This window comes from Cephus cinctus, unplaced genomic scaffold (assembly GCF_000341935.2).
Source record: "Cephus cinctus unplaced genomic scaffold, Ccin1 Ccin1_scaffold0129, whole genome shotgun sequence".
Lineage (NCBI taxonomy): Eukaryota > Metazoa > Arthropoda > Insecta > Hymenoptera > Cephidae > Cephus > Cephus cinctus.
In genome coordinates, this window is record NW_014332862.1 from 2443953 (window position 1) to 2459855 (window position 15903).

General features: G+C 41.6%; 2 protein-coding genes and 1 long non-coding RNA gene across 8 annotated transcripts in view; 1 reads left to right on the forward strand and 2 right to left on the reverse strand.

The window, feature by feature from the left end:
• Nucleotides 1–643, reverse strand: part of LOC112493682 — a 3222-nt gene extending 2579 nt beyond the window's left edge. The window contains exon 1 of the mRNA XM_025080173.1: nucleotides 243–643. Within this exon, the coding sequence (XP_024935941.1) occupies nucleotides 243–538 (296 nt within the window). The 5' untranslated portion in view covers nucleotides 539–643. The remainder of the gene's footprint in view (nucleotides 1–242) is intronic.
• LOC107262855 overlaps nucleotides 1–15903 on the reverse strand; it is a 73361-nt gene that overhangs the window by 44587 nt on the left and 12871 nt on the right. For 4 of the 5 annotated variants that reach the window (XR_003058291.1, XR_003058297.1, XR_003058292.1 and 1 more), the window contains exons 2-4: nucleotides 4381–4445; nucleotides 4046–4266; nucleotides 3830–3976 (exon numbers count right to left, since the gene is read on the reverse strand). The exons of the other annotated variant lie outside the window; for it this stretch is intronic. This is a non-coding gene — a long non-coding RNA (uncharacterized LOC107262855). The remainder of the gene's footprint in view (nucleotides 1–3829; nucleotides 3977–4045; nucleotides 4267–4380; nucleotides 4446–15903) is intronic. 5 annotated transcript variants of the gene reach the window in all.
• The window catches only part of LOC107262948 (protein Wnt-5b), a 194167-nt gene that overhangs the window by 40415 nt on the left and 137849 nt on the right, over nucleotides 1–15903 (forward strand). The window lies entirely within an intron of this gene.

Consider the following 15903-nt stretch of genomic DNA (forward strand, 5'->3'; position numbering starts at 1 on the left):
TTTTTTCCCCCCCCCCCCCGCCCCGCCCCCAATCCTCTACATCTGTTTTACCTATTCCGACAGACATTGTTTCTACCTTTTCTCTACCTTTCTACCAGTGAAAGAACCCAGAACGAAGAGACTTGGGCGAAACTTTACAGACAATTCTCATCAGGAGCGGCTCGTATCTAAAATCTCCCCGTTTCTGTCCTTCTCCGTCGCTCTCTTTCCTTCCCTCTCTCTTTCTCTTTCTCGATGCATACCTTTTTCCTGACTCTGTCTCATCGTCTGTTCCTCGTACAATCTTCTCTCTCCACTCTCTTACGTTGACTCTCGGCTCTACCCCCTCTACTGTATGCTTGCTCATCCTTCTTCCCTTCTCGCAGCTGCTTCTTGTTCCTTCGTTTTTCTTGTACGTCTGCAGTTCGCACAGCAGTATCATATATATCACTTCTCCCGTTGCGCAAACAAACGGTCTACAGGGTGTTCCATAAGTTATCAGATTCGGTTGTGTTGCGTATCCTGTATATAATGCGTTCCTGTAATCGCCTGGCTGCATGTCAAGTAAAACTTCCTTCGCGTACGATATTAACCTTTACTTTGACCATTGTCAAAGTTGCAGTCCGAGTTGGATATTCTCCGTTGCACTCTGAGCTGAATGTATTGAGGAACCGATGAGTAGAAAAGAACTAAGAAGAGATGAAGAAAATGCAAGTAACAGGAGCCACTTTTTGTATCGTTGATATGTATTCTATTGTCATTGATAACGTTGGATAAGTTACGTAAGGCCCACTTGGAGACGGTGCACTGTATACTTCCCAGTCGATCGGCTCTCTGATCCTGGGATAGTCCAAGGGTTTACATTTAACGCGATAGGATCGTAACGCTGGACCAGAATCTTCAGCATCTTTGCAGAGGCCTAAAAAAGCGAGTCTCTTGGATACAGAAGAAATTCAACCTATCTGGTTGATGACTCTGGAAATAATGGAGTAGAAGCTTTCTTTTTTGAATTTTCCTTACTTTTGACACTGAGAAATCCACTGTCAACCTTGTTTGCTATTCTTTCTTTTTTTTCGGACAATACCTTAAAATTGCCACCCACCGCTAACGCTAAGAAGACTGCACTGTCATAAAGGACTGCGCTCATCTTCTAAGAAGGAATCTGCAGCAGAGATGCTGCAACAAAGATTCCTTGTTCTCTCGCCAAGTACAACGAAACAAGGAAGAGTTTACGTGTTGTTTCGCTGTTTGTGAAGAGACAGCATACCGTATGACGTCACGTCAGCGATAATCGTCGTACCATTTATTTATTAAATATTGACATTGGTCCATGGAAGATGTAAAATTTACCTCGTACCAGATCAAATAAAAACATATTATTTATTAATACTAATTTAAACAAAAATTCGAACAGTCCTAATTATTCCTAATTAATAATTATTATTTGATCTTACTTCCCGTTATCGCAAGTATAGTTCGTCGTGTCTTAAGCGTTTATCATGGGCAAAGCCATTCGATCTGCGAATATAAACCATGTAGCCAGCATCTTACTGGCTTAAGGATTCTGCGAGAGAGTCGGGAAGAGGGGCGAGTGGGAGGAAGACAGTGGCGTCTACGGTTACAGAGGGCAACGTGGGCTTTTCGTCTTGCTCTACGTAACGTAATGTCACTTTGTTACTGTTCTCTCTTATTTACAACGATGCCTCCGGTAACTCGATCGTTTCGAGTGTCTGTGAAGGAGGGAGATAAGAGAACAAGACGATAGCGTGCGTAGATCTTTGAACGAAACAGGCCTGACACGCCGAACAAAAATCCCACGAGAATTTCAATGCACGAAAATCGCATTCGTTGCACAGTTATAAGTGCACTCGATGGATATTGAATTATATTCGCAAAAAAGAATCTTTACAAATTTCAATCTATATACCAAAAATCATACACGAACCTGAAGTAGGTTCTGTCAGAGACGAAATGTACGAGCTAACTTCAAATCACTTGAATAACCCTATATATTCATTGGCCTAACCAGCAGCTTGTAATCCTTCCATCCCCGGTAACGTCACGGGTGTTTGTATTTGGCCGACAGTTGTTTGCCATTTACAGAAAATTATGCAAAATCTATGAGCCCCACGTGGACACGATTTGGAAAAGCTGTGCCAAAAGTCCCGCCGAGGACTGATAGCCTCGAGGCCTGTAGGATCCATCGGCAAGTCCGTGCGTCATAGTCGTATCCACTGGTACCTAACTTCGTGGAACGGTAGGGTATGAAAGAGAGCAAAAGGGACTTACAGAGAGGGAGGATGTTAGACGAAGGGAGACGTACGTCAAAAGACGTAAGAGACAGAGATGCCGCACCGAGATCATATATACTATACTATATATAAATGACCGTCCCGACAGGCGATTGAAATAAAATTGCCCGTACTTTCGCAATTTATTTCAAAGTATCGGCCGGCCATTTTTTATTTCCACTGCACCTGCCTCCGTCGGGATTTTAATTCGCGCGACACGTTTCCTCCGACTGCCCATTGGGGATTAGTTTTGGCACTAGTCCGCAATTAAGGGAAATTTGTCGTTGCACAACGGTAAAAAGTCCACCGATACCATCGCTGCCAATCCATTTCATCCCCTAACGATTAACCGTTTCCGTCCCTTAGAATAAAAATATACAGACCGAAAAAAAAAAGTAATACGCAAAAATTTTATCGCAAAAGGGTGACAACGAAAATCCAAATGTTCGTACATCCACTATTACCCAGAATGCCTGAAATCATCCCTGTCACAGCTACCACCCTAACGACCAAACTCCCTCGCTACTTACGTAATCGCAAGTCCATACCGAATTCCTGCTAAGAAGGCCAGCTTAAAATTTATCCCGCACAGGGCATAGATACTTCGAGCTGCCCGTCCGTAACGCTTTGACTCACGCAACCCCACGCGACGCAGGTCGCAGCCAGGCAGCACCCCTAGGCTATGCCGTCCGTCAAGGGAGGTGAAATAGCATGCCATTCAAGCGGGATGGCTGTGCGACACGTAGCTGTAGTTTCAACCCTTACGTATATATATACACTCACTGTTATATATATGCATTGGGAAACAGTACCCGTGCACATTGACGTAGATGCCGTCGCGACGCTATAGACGTCCGTACGTGTATTCTATGTTGAAATAAATGAGTATGCTAGCTATAGATATACGTGAGCTTACGTTTTAGAGCAGGTTCTATATATAGGTATACCTGTCAAGTTATGTGAATATGCATATATACGTGTAGTGTATATAAGTACTATGGCACCTGACATGACGTCAGGGCCAGGACGCGAACAGACGTATTTATTATGACAGTTAGGCAATAGTTTACCGTAATCAAGAGATGCGACTTCGCTTGCGACGTCGTATCTACGAGCCGTTGTGAATTATGGCTGCGTTGCCCTAAACCCAAGTGCCTCGAATGGCTTCCAGGATTCCGGGAACACATATGCTACGAAGATGAACGTATATACTACCTTGGAATATTATCTATCGCGCCCACCCCTCGGAGTGAATACACATAACTGTTTCCTTCTTGAATTATCCTTTAGAGAGTTCAGAGGCATTTTCGTTGTATATATGGGGACGCGTGAAAAGGAGAAACGCAACTGTAGCCGCTGTTGGGGTCGCGTAAAACCAGCGAACGCAACTGGATGCACGAGCGGGAGCGAACGGTCACGGAAATGCACGGCGCCCAGGCTGCCAGGAAGCGTCAGCTAAATAATGCCGGAAACCGAGAGCAAGCGATCGGGAACGTAGCAGACAGCAGTGGCTGTAAAATCGAAATCCCTCCACCAATTAATAAATTGGGAGTACTCACCGGAGCTGGTTCAGTTGATTCGTGAAGGCCGAGAACTGCATCCAGGGGTCGCTCAGGTGGGCACTGCACTATGGGGCAGCACTGCACCTTCGAAACGCACGTGGAAAATCCATTTTCTGGATATTGCGAGGGCAACGCGAGAACTTTCTAAAACGTATAGGAAACAGCTAGAAAAACTAACAGATAGCACGGGAGCGTTTCTTAGCGAATCGGTACCTAAAAAGTGGAGATCTTCCACTTTGGCCGCTTCTTTACAGCATCGGCACAACTCGGGTCAGGGGTCCCTCCCCTGTTCTGAACCGTATCAAACCTCTATCTCCGTTCTATTTGACCTGGACCTCTGCTGGTCCGTGAAGACGTCTCCGTCGGGTACTCTTCTGTGCAGGGCAACTCCGTACGTCGAGACTACCTCTCCACGGCAGATTTGAACATCTCGACTGAAAGCCAAATTGACAAATTTTTTCGAAAGCATTGGCGTACCTGTGCGAATCCATACGAGAGCGCAGCTTCCGATCAGGATGGCGACTCGAAGGGAAAAGCGAGAACGTTACCTGAATCGGTAGCTGGAGTCGCCTTGTGACCGTGGGTCGAAAATCACGTCACAGTGTATATGATACTGATAACATAAAACAGATAACGTCTAGATGAATTAATCGTTGGATAAGAAATATCTAAATTTTTTTATTTTTCGTAAATACTTTTTATTTTTTATAACGTTTAAAGAGACTTACGTTTTGGAATATTATATAGCATAGACAATGTCTCTGAGCGTCCCGACGCTGTACGTGTATGACAATGCTCGTCGTGTTTGGAAACTATATGTAGGTACATGCCTCGTTGTGCCTGCGGCAGTACATTGCGCAGCCGAACGAGACAACCCCCGACAACGTGCAACGAGGTCACCCCTCTGATACCAACTCACGCAACAAAAACGGAGATATTCGAAAAAAAAAAAACTGTATGCACTGTATCTGATTCGGGGTGGTTAACGCATGTAAGGGATGATACGATTGAAATCTGAAGGTTGGTCCGAAATTATATTGATATACGGGATACCCATTCGATTCACTGATAACGTAATCTGAATTTCTATTTTAATTATTTGACCTTCTATATTAAACAGAGTGAGGATTGATAAAAGATTACAGGAAATTTTGGGAAAGATAACAGGATTCTCTGTACGGTCCGTGGGAACTATTTTGAATTGTTATCAATGCGAATTTCTATAGCCGTAGGTATATTTCGTATTACGTAATTGGAAACTCTGGCTAATTACATTTGTACTTATCACTGCAGTAATTGTCGCCAGATACATGGATATGTTTTTGAAATTGAATATATACTCGGTATATAATTTATTTAAAAAATTTTCAAAAATCACCTCACTCCAATCGTATCGATGATCCTTCGGGATAAATGTTCCTCTACCAAACAAGAGGAAATGGATTGATGGATATTTCGTATTGGCGCTTCGATGATGGCTGCGCCGCAACTCGCTTATACCTGGGCCGCTAATGAAACGCCGAGAAAATTAACATTTCCAATAGGTGGGCACCTGCCCTCGCGAACCGATTTCCGGGCATAATCTATGAGGGTGCCAGTCGTAGAGAGTTTGGGGCCACTCAACAATGGCCGAACCGACCAACCGGCTAGATACGCCGCGTTCTGTGAATTCAACGATCCACAGGCTGGGCAAGAGGGGTGGATGGGAAGGGATGCATCGAGTGGGTGGTTGCACGGGATGCAGGGGGTGGCTTTACTAGAGAGGGTGAAACTGAGGGTACTGATCGGAGGGATCGGAGGGATCGGTGGATCGTCGGCTGGAAGCACTGGAACGGTGGATTGGACTGGAAGGGGTTGTATGGGTCGGATCGGGCTGGATTGGAGAGCGGGAAACAGTGCGCGCCTGAGGGGTGGCAGTCCAACTATGCCGGCCACCCTCCCTCCCACTGTTAGGGGTTGCTAGTCCCCAACCTAACCAACAGGTCGATAGTTTGCGATGCTATATACCGATGGCGACTCGATACACGATGCACCAAGTAGTAGTAGCGATGCATCCCCCTGTTGGCTAATGTTTCGACAAAATGAAAACTGACGTCAGATTTGCCTGCAATACAGTATTTTCGAAATCCACCAACAGTACGAAAAAAAATTTTTTGGGAAATTGATAAAAAAAACATATATTTTTTTATATCACCTTTTTTCCAGGTATAATGAGAATATTTATCATTGTAGAGACTTTACGTAAGCCGACCCATTCTTTTACGGTATCTGGGGGAAAAAAAATCAAGTTGAGGTTATGTACGCAAAATCGGGACAATCTAAAACTTGAGCCATCCTAAACACGCGCTTGGAGCTTTATAAGCGGTATTCCTGCCGGTAAGGAAAAAGACGCCAAGTGAATTCTCGCCCGTTCCGTACCCTGAAAATCCTCATGATCGTGAATGATCCAGCGTCGTGACTCTTCGCTACGGGTCACAGGAGGATAAGGGATCATGCATGATCGTATTCCGCGATTTCAGTCAAGCTTCCAATCTTATAAAACTAGCGAGACTGCTCCAACTTTTCCACGTTACCAACACGAGGGTGAGTTTAACCACCCGGCACCTTGGATACTTCCACCCTTGTATCATGGAGGATACGCTTTCTCTCTGTGTCACGGGTAAAAGACGTCGGGCGTCGCGACGCCCTGAATCGCGGATACGCGGCGCCGTCTCTCCTGGGTACAATTTTGCTGGAAACTGGCCGCGTTCCTTTTTGATAAAATTCACGTTTGGGATTACCATCCCCTATACTTCACCCTTGACAGATTTTACCCCTTGATCGTTTTTACTATATCTTTTTCTTCATACAATACGGTATATCGTTATGCTGACCTTTCACCTTTTTTTCGTAAAATTTACTTAATTGTATTTTTTTTGGGACTTACCCACCTCCTTCCCACCCTGCACAGCCCTTAAATAACATTGTGACCTATATCAAAATATCTGAGGGATGATTTCACGAGGTACACAGTATAACTTTATGTACGCGTGGACAATGTATTCGGCAGTTCAATAAATAATCATCATAATTATAAACATAATTAACTATAACGAGAATATTAGGACTGATTACTTATATTCCTGTTATCGGCTATAATTAAGAATAACGACTTGCATTCATTACATACAGAACAAACGCATGAGGCTGGTGGGATAATCCTATGTTAAAAAATCATATATCCTTTTCTGTTTTTACGTAATGCCACAATATTTTATCGACTATTTGTTGATTTATTTAAATGTATCACTTAACAATTTCATTATAGTTTTCGTACCACTGTTTTATCACTATCTACCCATAAAACGAAAAATCAAAACTGGCGACGGTGAACAAATTTTTTTTTTTTATTTACACGTACTAATCGATATATTTATTTTTTTTACGATTTAAAAAAAAATTATTACCTTATCAGTACCATGCATCATACGTGTTATCGGGAGTGTTTCGATGCTCCCTATTCCTCTTATGCAAGTAGTACCCGCACCTATAGTCGTTAATTTCAAACTATAGAATTGTAAATCGAAAACACATTGTGATTCACGCCAACTTCAAGTGTATCATATAAATCTTCCTCAGTGCGTTGCAGATACTAGATACTACATACGACCAGGACTATTCATACCCCCTCAAGTCAAGTTCAGTAAGAGGAGGACGTCCATCTGTCTGTCTGTCTGCTCATCCGTCTATCCGAGCGTCGGTCCAGCCGTCTGTCCGTCCGGCTGTACCTTCGACTGACTCTCCGGCTGTCTGTCGGCTACGCCTGTATCTTCTCCGTTCCTAGTCTTACAATGCCGGAGGATCTGACCCGACCTCCTCGTGTCATGTCTATGCCAGTGGTAACCAACGGGTCTCAGTATGAAAGATATTTTTTTTTAACTAGAAAAAAAATTGGATATTAAAAAAAAAGTGATTGATTGAATTCCAAATTTTGTTTATAAACAATTTTTCAACTTTCAGAGAAAATGTGTATGTCGAAATTTCTTAATTTCAATATTTGATTAAGGATCACGTTCCCATTTTATAAATCTTTTTTGATAATATTTTAATATAAATTTTTTTACTTTTGAATTTGACGAAAATCGCGTCATGAGTCCCTATGTTAAATTTCAATATCCAAAGGGATGTCTGAGAGCCACTATAAGGGTAGTCTATTCACGTGGCCTTAACTCGTTCCGTACACCTTCCTACCTCCTACCCCTATTGTCAATACTTCATTTCATTAGTGCTCGCCAAAAGATAGAGAATATTCCTTCGCATGAGAGCAAAAAGGAAAGAAAGAAAGAAAAAGGACACGAAGGAATAAGAGACTGTATTAATTCCACGGGAATTTTATTCCGTCATTTTTTCCGCCACTGTGCTACCTCGACTACTCCAACAATTTGAAAAAAATTTTTTCCTAACACGGCATAAATAAAATCACATTTGACCATTGGAATTCCCATCTGTATGTCACGTGACACGAAATATATAATTTTTGATTTTCCCAGCATCGCCTTCCAAAAAAGTAAATTATATTCCACACGAGATGAATCTAACGTGAAATGAAACTCCACGGCGTAATAACATACAGACATACAGTACGTATTAAGAAACGGATATTATAATAGACCAAGGTAAAATATCAGGATAGGAGAGCAGAGCAGGTATTCTGGATCCTTGAAGAATTCTATTCCGTGCACGTCCTTTGTGAGAATCTACCCAAGCCCACCCACATCCTAAGCACAATCTCCCGCGGGGAAGAGAGACAGAGAGAGATAGGAGAAGAAAGAGAGAGAGAGCAAGAACAAAGATATAGTAACAAACGACTATTTTTTTACAAAATAACGGAATCAACAGAATAACTATACGACAATAAATATCCAAAATTCAGTGCAAAAAAAAATAAAAAATTATGAAAAAAAAAGACACACGTGCAAACATATTATTCTCTGTGTGGGTCTTTTCTACAATTCTAATTAGCAACTCATCATTTTCTCGACTACGTCAGTCGTCATATTTCGTATCTCGACTGTCTTGCGAGCACGTAGGAAATGAGTTGGACTTAATCGAGTTGCTAAGAATTTCGTAACGAAAGCCTTTTTGTTACATTGGTCGAACAATGTAATTCTCCAAAAGTAATATTTATACACATACATAGAACGTCAAAATAAATATAAAGAAAACAATTTAAGCATACACTCGATAGTCTACGACCGAGTGACATTATTATCATGACCTTGAAGTATATCAAATCCTATCCGTCAGTCCCACCCTCGACCACCTTCACAGTCATCCTTTCGAGCACGAAGACCTCATTGCCATTCCAGACAAGTCGACTCGGGGGACACTTGTGTATTACATGGCAGAAGGGCGTGCGAAATCTTAGCCAGCATTTAAGGGATGTTTTTTTATAACCCCGACAAACAGTTCTGGTACACCAAAAAGTATTTTTTTTTAAATTTGTAATCGTATAAAAAATTATTCTCCCGCTCCTTGCTTCCCTCTCCGGGCAACCAACACTAGGATGTACGATACAAGATTTCAAATCGAGATAAAGAAAATTTGCGAAAAATAGGAATTCTAGAAATTTTCAAATTCTGTGTCATATATTACTCCCCCACTACTCTCAGCGAAATGGCGCACTAACGTTGTCAGAATTTATGAGTTATGCACTTTCACAGAATCACGCGTTAGCATTATCAGAATTTCAAGCTTTACGCATTTTCGTGACGATTTTCGTGACGCATAATTTTCCCTGAAATACGACCTAATATATATCCTAATGTAAAAAATATCACCATCCCTCTTCCCATGCGCGACTGCTATATGCATACGTATGTCCCACACTGGACAGACCCAACGGCGACACGATTTCACGTGACTTTCTCCGTGACACATCGTGATAATAAGCAGAAATCTCGCAACGTCCGTTAAACAAAGAAAAGGAGCAAGGCGCGTAGGCCGAGTCCGGGTGGTGGTTCAAGCCAGAGGACAATACCGGCTCCCAGCGTCTTGAGCAAAGATAATAATGTCGCTCATTATTCAGAGTATATTCCACGCACACGTCGATCGGGTCCTGTGCGTGTTCCCGTTTACTTGCGTATGTACAGCTATGCTTGGATAGTGATGGGTCGTGTATATATACGTATATATATATATATAGGTTACGTGCGTCCCACAGCCTTCCCCCTACCTACCCTGAAGTAGCCTAAGGGCGTAACCGTGTAGCATTGTGTCGCGTCCTGGGCCTTTGTGAGATCCCACACCCTTGTACAGTACTACCCTATCTGATCTGATGAATATAGGTATATATAATGTGCAGGTACATGGAGATTGGTATATGAGTATCTGGTATGTGGACTTATGGGCGTATCGATAGGTATAGATTATTCATGGGCATCTACCTGACTCTACATTTTTACCTCACGTACCCAAAATCTTGGAGGTATATCTTTAATGAATCGACGTTATCGTGAATGGGGTATATATACTGGTAGAATGCAGTTCTGATGGCCTAAGGCGAATTTGGTAAAATTTGGATTTCCATTCTCGAGGTAACCCCTGTCTCGAAGTATATACGTATGGAATTTTAAGCGTGTACTATGTATGGGACTCTTACCTTACAGTGTTCCGGTACCCCTAGCTACTGTATTCCACTGGGGACAATTACGAATACCCTGACGTGGGTCAGGAAATTCCGACGATCTACCTTCTCTGCTTTCGACCTTACCGAAGGTACCTGAGAAATAGGCAACATTTATCCGACTGAATTTTGCCATCGAGTATTGTAATAAGAATTTAACCTATAGATTGGAATATTTTATATTTCTTGCTCATTTATTTTTCTTTCCTTTGAATTCTGTTTTGCGCAGTTATAACTGTGTCTGTTTGCCATTTATAGGGATATATATATATATATATATATATATATATATGTGTGACTGGTATACTATATTTCAGCTCAGATTTCCAACAGCCACGAGAATAGCAGAAAAAGTCTGAATGGAGGTTTGAGGTTCGAGGTCGGTGAGGCTCTATGTCTCTGCCACCTTATCGAAGTTTGGTATCTATTTCTCCCTTGCTATACTATGTACCTTCGCTGGAAGGGTTCGTGGTCGGAGAATCTCGATATTCGCCACTCTGACTGCTGGTAGGCCTACTTCTAGGGCGGGACGAAAATTGCACGTTTTGAAGTAAAATTTTAAGTTTTGCTTCAGGCTGTCCCCATTGGGTACACTAAATATTTTTGGATAAATTTTTGAAAAAAAAAATTGCTTACCTTATGCATTTAACAAAGATTCCTCTTGTTACGTTAACATGTACGTATATATGATACGTATTTATGATACGTAAAATTTTATCTCGTCTTTTTTATCGAAATTTCTTTTGCAGCGTTAGCATACAAATATATCGAATTATTTATAACAGAATGAAGGCAAGCTATAATTTAATTCTTGCTACGTCTTCTCTGCACGTGTGTGTATAATGTTCCAAGAAGTCATCAAGGCTATAAGGAATCAAGAGTTATCTTCTTGCTGGACCTTCCTCTGGCATCCCATATGAAAAAAAGATGTCTAATGCGTTTTTAATAACCGAATCGCGTCCGATTAAAGCGGCGAGCATTTGATATAAATAAAAGTGGGGATATCAAAGGTGGTACACGATTTATAGATGCAGATGATGGGTGGGGAGCAGGAGGGGTGAGTTAATCATCGCGATTGTGCTAAAGAAAGAGGGGTGAAAAAGTATGGAAAAAAAAAGTAATAAATTTAACATCCAATGGCGTAAACATTACATCTTTCGCATTCAGGTCACTCAACAAAAATGTACTATAGGTTAGATATACCGTCAGCTGTCCCAGGTTAGGTTAGACAGGGGCAGACTGACGGACAGACAGGTATTATATGTCGGTACGATGGTCAATTTTCGTACAGCGCCGAATTTCGAAGGAAAGCGCGGTGTAATTTGGAAGAGAGCGAGATCCAAGGGACCCTATAATTTGAGTCTAGAGATCCTGTCTTGACTGACGGGATCAGGAGGATGCGAGGGGTGCAGGAGGGAGACCTCTATCCAAATTGACAGGCGGCTTATGTCAGAAAGGGAGCGTTCGGGTCAAAAATTGCTTTGGGATTTTTCGAAACAAAATTAGATGTAGCTCTTTGCTTCCTACCGAACCCCCTCCCCTTTTTTGCTCTCCCCTCGCCCCTCGTGCCTGGTATATATCTCTGACAGCACTGCGCCACGAGAAGCTTTCTCCGGAAAGCCGTTTGATATTCGAAATTCTGCTTCATCTCGAGATTCCGGGAAAAACAAGTAATATAATGAAAAATGACGTAATCGGTGTGTTATAAATTTTATCGAAGGTTAAAAAAAATTTAATATACGTACGTAGTAGGGAAAGTTATGAAAAAAATTATTATACTATTTGTATGTTCGTTGTAAAATTTTCATGGTGGCTGTATCGTGAGGAAAATACTTGGGAAACTTTATTCGCACGTCAGAAACGCATTTGCGTGACGACGACTCTTTACCAAGTTGATGTCCTCAACTTGGCGAAGTGTCTTAACAGTGTGGCAATAGGGGAATGCACGTAGGTGCAGGTACCAGGGATACTACGGTACCTGCCTGTATACGTATTAACGTGTATCTGGAAGTCTAGCTAAGTTACTGGCAAGGGACGAGTGGCAGAAGTGGGTACTGGAGAAATGACCGTGTTACTTGTTAGGAGCCTGTGCAGTTCTTTGAAGGCACTTACGGTGCTTTGATATACTTGAATATCTACGGCATTGTCATTTCGGATGTAAGCTGCACTATGACGTGGTGACGTCAACGTCCTGTATCAATTTTACGTATATTATGTAACGGGGGAATTTCATAAATTTGTATGTAAAATATATATTTAAAAAGTATATATTTCATTGTACAGTACTGTACCTGAATTGGTAATGTATAAATAGCGGGTACCTGCGCTTATCTGGAATTCCCTTTTTAAATCGTCAAGGCCAAAGACTTCTCTCCCGTACAGTTACTTATCCCGTCTGACTTCTCAATAACTTTTGAGGTATTGGACAAGGAAACACAGGGTTCGACCCTCGGCGTTGAGAGAAGGAAAATAAAGGAAAAAGGAAGAAGAGGAGGATGAAAGAGAGTAAGAGAAAGAACGAGGAGAAAGAAACACCGACAACCCCCCAAGCATCCAGCAGCTTAAAGGGGAGCTACCGGTATGATGCGCCCCGTACCGGGATGCGTGAGTCTGGTTTTTGTCTTTCTTTTTTTAATTCTCTTCTTTGTCGCTCGCTTTTTCTGCTTAATGCTCTTTCTTTTTTCTATTTTCTCTCTCTCTCTCTCTCTCTCTCTCTCTCTCTCTCTCTCTCTCTTGTAGTCGTCATTCCTTTCTCTACTACTGCCTAGTACCATTCACTCTTTCAACGTCTCACTCACATCCCTCACCGAACGGATCCCCTGTCCAGTATTTTTACTCTTTTGCTCTGTCTCTCTTTTTCTCTCTGTATTATTGTCTTATTCTCTCTCGTTAGTCGTTCTCTCTCTCTCTCTCTTTCTTTTTTCATTACGTATGGCGTATCGGGGAAACGTTGAAAATGGATGAACGTATCTGTGGCTGATCGCCCAAGGGGTGATTTTTTTAATATTGTTAAAAACAATGATTTTATATAAGAGTTGTCTTTCACCCTTTTATTTTTATATTATTTTCATACTGAGTAGTTACGTACATAGGAATTAGCTATCGTGCTTGATAAATCTACTTGTTGGGGCATTTGCGAAATATTTTACTCTTTTTCTTTTTCTTTTTAATATCCGAAATTTTTATTTCGACATTTCTCATGTCATTTCGGGCACGCCCTTAATTCGTAAATAGCCTTTTTTCCCTTGTCTTGACTGGAAAGTATTTTTGTTCGCCGCGCTTGTGGACGACAGGATTCCTGGAATGGTTCTGGGTATTTTGTTACTTGGACTTTTCGGAATTTTCCTGAAGTTTTGCGAACAATTGCGAAAATCAAGGGGAGCCACTCTTTCGATTAGATTACCGATTAATTATTTATTTTCTACAAAATTCACTGCCGCTTTTTCTCTATAATTTTGAAACGCGCCAATATGAGTTATTCTTTGCGTTTACAACTATTCGTAAATATTTTATTCGAGCTGAGAGGTTTTAATGAAAAATTCGTTCTGTCGATAATACCATTATGAATAATAAACAATACCAATTCGAATGTGTAAATAAAGAAAAAAAAAAGAAAAATGAAAAATTTCCAAAATAATATGAATTTTTCAATTATCTAACGAGAAACAAATATTAGCGTCTTCTCTCATTCGCATTCTCGTAGGATATTCCCTAATGAGACTGGGAATTACAAAGCCGAGGGAAAGAGAGGGGGGGGAGGGAGAGGGGTGGTTAAAGCAGAGAGAAGAAAACGTAGGAGAAAATAGTGAGGAAGAATATAAAAGAAGCAAATCTTTTTAAAAATGGCAATAGCTCTTCCCAACAGACATGGACCATTCTTCAGAGGGCTAGGGGGTGGATTTAAAATATTAGCGATAGTATGTATTCTCTCACTCTCTCTTTTCTTCCTCCCTCTCTCTCCCCTCGTAGCACTCGGGTTCTTCGGCCACCCTTGGCTGGTCCGAGTTTCTCCTCTCCCTATCTCCTGCCATTTCTCTTTTCGCCTTTCCCTCCCCGCTTCAGCCTCACGCAACCAAAAGGGAACAGGGAAGGGTTGCAGCGAGCGATATATTATATTTCCCAGACTACCCTATATATTTCTCGGCTCCCTTCCACTCTACCATTCCTACGGCACAGTTTGAACTATACCTACCTACCTACCTCCACTTCGGTACCTACAACCTACTACCTACTACCCCTCCCTCTGGAGAATATATTACTCCCTAGTGGTATAAGTCCCTCTTGGCTCTGGCTCCTGTCTCTTAGTTTCCCTCCATACCCTTCTCTCTATCTCTATCTCTCTCCATTTCTATCTCACTCTGGTCAGCAAGCCGGACTATCGAGTTGCAATGCTTTCATCAAATTTTTATACATTTTTAACTAATGCCTCCACCCCTTTGTCGACCCTACCGAACATTTTTTTAAATCTCTGCAAAGGTTTACTTATTCATGTGTACATTTGTCTGATTTTTTGTAGTTTCTTTTTTCATAATGAAAAATTAATTTTTCATAAAATTGACAATGTTTGTGTTTCCTGAGTTTTTGTAAAATTCCAAATTTTCTAACTTTCCCATACTATTAACGTCGGATACGCGTGCAATGATTCTATATATCGTGGAGGGCGTAGATTACATAGGGTGCGCGCGGAGCGCCTACGGGGTCGGGATGACTGATGAGACTCAGGGGTGGCCACCTACACCCTTTGCACCCTCCCTCTACCGACGTCAGCCCTCAAGCCAGGCCAGAGGGGTCGCCCTAGGCTGCATTTTCTTCCGTACCGACGGAAAGAGCCTCAGAGAGACAGAAAGAGAGAAAAAAGAGTGTAGAAGCTGCGAGCTGTAAGAGAGGGAGAGAGAGAGCTAAAGGGAAAATGGCAAAGGCCGATGGAACTCGGAGGGTGGTTAAGGGTTAGGGATGGGTTAAAAGTGGAGCGAGAAACACGACAGACTCCTTCCAGGAATTCTCCGCATTAAGGAATTAGTATTCATCGAGATAATGCCAAGTCGAAACGTTTTTCCAGATCAATATCCAATCTTTCAAGATTCTTGTGACAGTAGTGGATTCCACTGCTGAAACCAAGAAGAATAAGACGTTATTTTGCACAATAGACGATTTCTCATGGAAAAATTACAATTTTTTCATTCCTAAATTCCATCGACTATTACACTCTATATACATATGTATAGTATATGCACGCACAGACACACAGTTCTTCAAGATGTTCAAGATGAAACCACCTGAAGAATATGTTTCAAGCATGTGAATTAATAGAAATCAAATACACGTAACTATCTTCAGGTATTTAAAATATTCCTAAACACCCGCCTGCATAAACGAAAAAAAAAAAAAAAAAAAAAAAAAAAAAAAA